Genomic DNA, 6,891 nt, shown 5'->3' on the forward strand with positions numbered 1-6,891 from the left:
TCTTTAATCTTTTACATGAGTTTAAAGATTGTTTTGCTTGGGATTATCATGAGATGCCTGGTCTTGATCGTTCACTGGTAGAACATCGATTAGCATTGAAAGCTAATGCTCGACCTGTGAAATAGACTCCAAGACGTTTTGCTCCTGAAATTAATATAAAAATTAAAGAAAAGATAGAACGCTTGATTAAAGTGAAATTTATTCGAACGACACGCTATGTTAAGTGGGTGTCGAATATTGTTCCTGTTATGAAGAAGAATGAGAAGTTGAGAGTGTGCATCGATTTTCGAGATTTGAATAATGCTACTCCAAAAGATGAATATTTTATGCCCATCGCAGATATGTTAATCGATTTTGCAGTAGGAAATGAAATACTTAGTTTCATGGATGGTTATTATAGATATAACCAAATTTTCATTGCAGAAAATGATGTGGCTAAAACTGTCTTTCGTTGTCCTGGGGCATTAGGTACATATGAATGGGTTGTTATGTCTTTCGTTGTTCTAGGGCATTAAGTTTGAAAAATGCTGGAGCAACATATCAGCGAGCAATGAATTCTATTTTCCATGAGTTTATAGGAAAATTTATGGAAGTATATGTCGATGACATTATGGTTAAATCAATTTCGATAAGCTAGCACATTGATCATTTAAGAAGGACATTCCTTACTATGAGGAAGAAAGGGTTAAAGATGAATCCTTTGAAATGTGCTTTTGGTGTATCGGCTGGAAATTTTTTGGATTTTGTTATTCATAAAAAAGGGATTGCTATCGATAAAAATAAAGCAGATGCGATATTGGCGTTGTCTACACCCAAATCGAAGAAAGAAGTGCAATCATTTTTGGGTAAGGTAAATTATCTTCGAAGATTCATCTCGAATCTTTTAGATTGAACTAGAGTGTTTGCACCTTTAGTGAAATTAAAAAATGATTTACAATTCGAATGGACATCGGAGCATCAGTTAGCGTTCGATTCGATTAAGACTTATTTGTCTAAAGCCCCAATTATGGCGAATGTTCGACCATTTGAACCCTTAAAATTATATATTGCAGCATCTGAAAATACTATAGGATGTATGTTAGCCCAGGATGATAAAAATGGGCATGAGCGGGCAGTTTATTACCTTAGTCGAGTTTTAACTAATATTGAAACAAGGTATTCTCCAATCGAAAAATTGTGTTTGTCTCTATATCATGCTTGTATGAAATTAAAGTGTTATATGGTGGGTAAATTGGTGAAAGTTATAGCACAAACTGATTTAATTAAGTATATGTTGAGTTTTCCTATGTTAAGGGGATGTTTAGGAAAATGGATGCTGGCATTGACGAAATTTGATTTACAGTATGTCCCAGCCAAGGCTGTGAAAGGACAGGTCATTGTAGATTTTCTTGTGGATAATTCGAAAGATCTGAATGACCAGGGGGCAAATATAATCGAAGTAAAAATTGATTATTGGAAGTTGTATTTTGATGGGTCAAAACATAAAGATGGCGCAGGAGTTGGGATTTTAATTGTTTCACCAGAAGGAATTCTGTCAAAATTTCTATTTGAAATAAAATATCCTTGTTCGAATAATGAGGCAGAGTATGAAGCATTGATTTTGGGCCTCGAAATCTTAATTAATAAAGGAGTTTTGGAAGTTCAGATATTAGGGAATTCCCAGTTGGTTTTGAAGCAGTTGTCCAAAGAATTTAAATGTAATAATGAGAGGTTACAGAAGTATTTGACAACTGCTTGGGAGTTGTTAACTTCTTTTCAAAGAGTTTCTCTAGTTCATATTCCAAGGATTCAGAATGAAATGGCTAATGAATTAGCCCAAATTGCTTCGAAGTATAAAATTGGCCAGGAACCCTTGAGTCTTTGGTAGGTATTCATCCGATTTTAGTACCTGCAAGTGAAAGGAAAGTTTTGTGTGTTGATGAATGGGAGGACATTGATTGGAGGAAGCCTATTGCTCAGTACTTGAAAGATTCCAATATTCCAGTTGATAGAAAAATGAAATTACGAGCAATAAATTTTGTTTTAATGGCTGACGAATTGTATAAGAATGGTATCGATGGGAGTCTATCGAGATGTTTAGGTCAAAATGACCAAAATATTGCTTTGGGTGAAGTTCACAATGGGATATGCGGTACTCATCAAGCTGGAAAGAAAATGAGATAGGTGTTATATCGCAATCATGTATATTGGCCATCTATGATTAAAGATTGCAGTGATTATGCAAAAGCATGTCTAGAATGCCAGAAACATGGCTCGATTTAACAAATCCCAGCATCCGAATTACATTTGATAATAAAGCCATGGCCATTTAGAGGTTGGATTTTGGATTTAATTAGGTTAATTCATCCTCCTTCATCAAAACAACACAAGTTTATCCTAGTAGCAATTGATTATTTTACCAAATGGGTTGAAACGATTCCCTTGATAGAAGTAAGTCAAGGTGAGATAATAGATTTTATTGAGGAACATATTATCCATCGATTTGGGATCTCTCAAACACTAAGTACTGATCAAGGAACAATGTTTACTGGTCAGCGGATTAAAAATTTTGCAGCTTCGAGAAGTATTTATATGGTTACTTCGACTCCTTATTATGCACAGGCTAATGGGCAGGTGGAAGCAGCAAATAAGATTTTGATAAGTTTGATAAAAAAACACATTGAAAATAAGCCTCGAACATGGCATAAAACTTTAAGCCAAGTGTTTTGGGTTTATCGAAATTCACCAAGGGATTCGACAGGTACTTCGCCATATAAGTTGGTGTATGGTCATGATGCAGTGTTACCATTAGAAATTAATTTGAATACTTTAAGAGTACTAAGACAGAATGAATTGACAGTTGATGACTATTGGAATGCAATGTTTGATGAGTTAGATGAATTAGACTCAGAACAAATTTTGGCACTCGATGATATGATTCGACAAAAAGAAAGTATTGCTCGAAGTTATAATCGTCGAATTAAGGGAAAGTCTTTTAATGTAGGTGAATTGGTTTTGAAAGTTATCTTGCTAATGGAAAAGAAATCGAAATTTCTTGGTAAATGGTCCTATACCTGGGAAGGTCCGTTCCAAGTGATGGGAACATATTCTAGAAATGCTTACCAGATTAAAGATATTGAATCAGAAAGAGTAATTAATTCGGTTAATAGAAAATACTTGAAGCAATACTATTGTTGGCAAAAGTAGAAGTTCAACATGCATATATCTAGAAAAGATGGAAACTATTACAAAAAAAAAAAAAAATAAAACTTGAGATGAAAAGAAATTCAAGGTGCCACTAGTTTTGCTAAATCAGAGCGTAGCTTTGCCCTTTTGTTGTCCCGAATTGAAAGTACTTCAATTTGTTTGAACTTGTCAGCTTGGATTTTCTCAAGTTGTTTTTCATATTCTCCCCGTTTGGTATCAATTGAAACAAGTTCTTGAATGAGGTGGTGTTGTTCTTGTTGGGCTGCTGCTAGAGGTTTGGCTATAGTAGCTCGATTTTGGCGTATTGTGGTAAGCTTTTCCTTAATCTGAGCTAATTCTACTTCAAGTTTTGCTTCTTCTTGGTCATGAAAAGCTTGAACAGAAATAGCATGGGAGATTCTCAGATCAAATTCCTCACGAGAAGTTTGGATTGGTTGAGCGGCTGCAAAATAATTTTCTATATTAGTTTTGATATTGGTTTCTTCAGTCTCAGTTTCTTGGAGTTGAAATTGAGATGCAACGCTCTCATTAAGAAGTTGTTTGAATTCTTGAATTGAGGCAGAATTTAGTGTGTTAGTTGGGAGTTCAAAAGAAGAATTCAAAAGATTAGCCAGGAGTTGGTTAAGAATTGGATCATTAACCCATGTGGTAGGTGGATGATCCAAGAGCTTAATGAGTGATCGAAGCTGTTCTCGAGTGCCAGGATCTAATTCGAATGGAGGCCTTGATGTAGCAGGTCTTGAGATTGCTGGCACAGGCACTGGTACTTTATTTTTTTGGATAACTTGGTTTAAAACAGAAATCAAGTCGGCCAAGGTAGTACTTGTAGGGGTGGTAGAAGCATTCGATGTTTCGGGTCTTGGTCCAGGAGGAGTCTGAAGATCAACTCGGAGTGAAGGACTAGGCAGTTTGGGAGGAGTTTCTAAGACCCTGGATCGAGAAGAATCTGAATTGGTGGTATCAGCAATTCTGGAAGTAGAATCAGAGTCTGGGGCCACCTGGTTTTTTGCAGAAAATGCAGTTTGATTGTTTGGTGAAATTGACTCAAGTATGTGGGTGTCTTCTGGAGAATGCTGTAAGGGATTTATTGTCAGATCAACCACCTGTGTTGTATGAAGAGAAGGTGGAAAAACAGCTGGAATCGGCTGAATGGGCCCTGTGAATTGAATTGAATCATGTGATGTGGAGTGCTCTGGGTCATTTTGTTGTTGCAGAATTGGTTGATCAAGAGCTCCAGTAGATGAAATTGAATGGGCAACATTGGTAGGCTGGTATAAAAGGTACACAGTTATAAATTCAAAATTTATTTTAAACAAAGTGAAATGTGTGTAAAGATGATTGTGTTACCGGAAGAGTTCTGGATTTCCGAACCAGCTGGTGACCAAGATCCGAATCGGCTGTATCTTCTGAATGGGAGGAGGCAGCAAGAGTATCTTTATTGGTTGGTTCACTCTCATCAGTGCTTTCGCTTGATGATGGCAGCAATAACTGGCAAGAAGTTGAGAATTGAGTATGGTTAGGAAAATATAATTTGAAGAGTATTTCAAGTTAAAAGGAAAAGTTATGAATAAAAATAGTTACCTTTCGAGAGGTTCTGGTAGAAGTCCTTCTGCTTTTGTGTGGTGGTGGTCGAGTAGTGTCAGCTTTCCTTTTGTGAGTTCTTTTTGGAGAACTCTCAGCGACAGGGACTATTCGAATAGCAATTTATTGAATGTCTTCTAAAGTAAGGGTATACCTTGAATAATAAGCAGCCCACCATTCGAAACAAGATTTGGTGATGTATGGGCTGCGTTCATAAATCTGAAAGTTGAAGCGGTCCCTGCGTTGTTGATTTTTTGAGAGACAGGTGTTAAAATCTTCCTGAGATGTTAGAGCAATGTGGTAGAATGGATCACCATGCCGAGGTTGTGGCGTTGGGATAGCTTGAGAAAACCCTAGTTGTCTGGTTGTTAAATGAGGAGCATATAGGGTTATCTTAACCCTTTCCTTTTTGTGCAAAGGCAGCCCTACCGGAATTACTTGAACATCCAGCAGGTTTGCCCAACTTCGATTTGCAAGTTCACTCTCCTTATTAGTGTTAGGAAAGAGTAAACGATTGACGAACGGATTTTCTGCTAGTAAAGAATTTTCATAAATAAATTCCCGTTATAAGTATAGTTTCAAAACCAATAGAGAATCCTTTCGTACAAAAGTTTTAGTTGTCACTTAAGCAAACCCAATAAAATTTATAACTAAAGTATTTAAACCTCGGGTCGTCTCTCAAGGAATTGCAGGGAAGAATGATTTATTATTGGTTATGGAAAAAGTATCTTTTTGGGTTTTTTAAGATAAGAAGCAACAATAGTAAATGGCAATGTAAACAAACTAACTAGAAAAACTCTTGGTAAGGTATGAGAACTAAAAATCCCATCCTAGTTATCCTTATCAGGTATGATGAGAATTGTTATTGCTCCCACTTAGTTAACCCTTACTAAATAAAGGAAAGTCAAGTGGACTAATCAATTTAATTCCTCAAGTCCTAGTCAACTCCTTTGGAAAGACTAACTTTAGAGGGATCCAAATCAATCAGCAATTCCCAATTTTCAATCAACAGCTGAGTTTGACAACTCAAGTGTCATCAATTACTCAACCAAAGCCAAAAGGGGAAAAATCTAAATTATTTATATCATAAATAGAAGAAAGCAATCATAAATCTGAATTACCTCAAATTGCATTTAAACATAAATTCAAATCTAACATGAAGAGTTCATAAGCCAATTTGGCAACATAAGTAATTAACAAGTAAAAGCATTAGAATAAATAAAAGTAGAAGAAGAACTAAATTAAAGGAACATTGAACCTGGAATTTAAGAAGTAAACGTAAAACTAAGAAAAATCCTAAATCCTAAAACCTAAAATTATGAATTATGAATGTTGTATGATTGAATGAATGGATTCTCCCACTTTATAGCCTCTAATCTGTGTTTTCTGGGCCGAGAAATGGGCCAAAAACAGTCCAGAAATCACTGGGGCGACTTCTGTAATTTTCTGCACGTGGCGTTCGTCACGCGTGCGCGTCATTTGGAGATTTTTCTTGTCACGTGTACGCGTCAGTCACGCGTACACGTCGCTTGTGTTTTGCGCTAGGCACGCGTCCGCGTCGTCCATGCGTGCGCGTCGCTACCATTTTCTTCAAAACTCTATTTTGTGCGTTCCTTCCATTTTTGTGTGTTTCCTTTCTATCCTCTAAGCCATTCCTACCCTATGAAACCTAAAAATACTTAACACACAGATCACGACATCAAATGGTGATAAAGGATAATTAAAATTAATATTTTTAAGGCATAGGAAACATGTTTTCACATATATCATAGGATAAGGAAGGAATTGTAAAACCATGCAATTCTTATGAATAAGTGAGTAAATAATTGATAAAGACTACTCAACTGAGCACAAGATAAACCATAAAATAGTGGTTTATCAAATCTTCCCACACTTAAATATTAGCATGTCCTCATGCTAAGCTCAAGAAAAGCTATAAGAGGGAAGAAGAATAGTAGAATGTATGAAATGCAACCTATCTGTATGAATGCAACTACATGCAAAATGTTTCTACATACTTGGTTAAACATAAACAAATCTTTTAAGAACAAATATGAACTGGATTTCACTAATTCAAATCATAAAAATGAAGTACAAATAGACTTGCAGAAGAAAATAGCTCAT

General features: G+C 35.9%; 1 protein-coding gene across 1 annotated transcript; it reads left to right on the forward strand.

Moving 5' to 3' along the window:
* On the forward strand, positions 249-1,867 carry LOC107640427. Its single transcript, XM_016343948.1, has 3 exons — positions 249-468; positions 1,053-1,155; positions 1,294-1,867. Exons 1-3 carry the CDS (start codon positions 249-251, stop codon positions 1,865-1,867), a joined length of 897 nt encoding a protein of 298 aa, XP_016199434.1.

Source organism: Arachis ipaensis, chromosome B05 (genome assembly GCF_000816755.2).
Source record: "Arachis ipaensis cultivar K30076 chromosome B05, Araip1.1, whole genome shotgun sequence".
In the NCBI taxonomy this organism is placed as follows: Eukaryota; Viridiplantae; Streptophyta; class Magnoliopsida; order Fabales; family Fabaceae; genus Arachis; species Arachis ipaensis.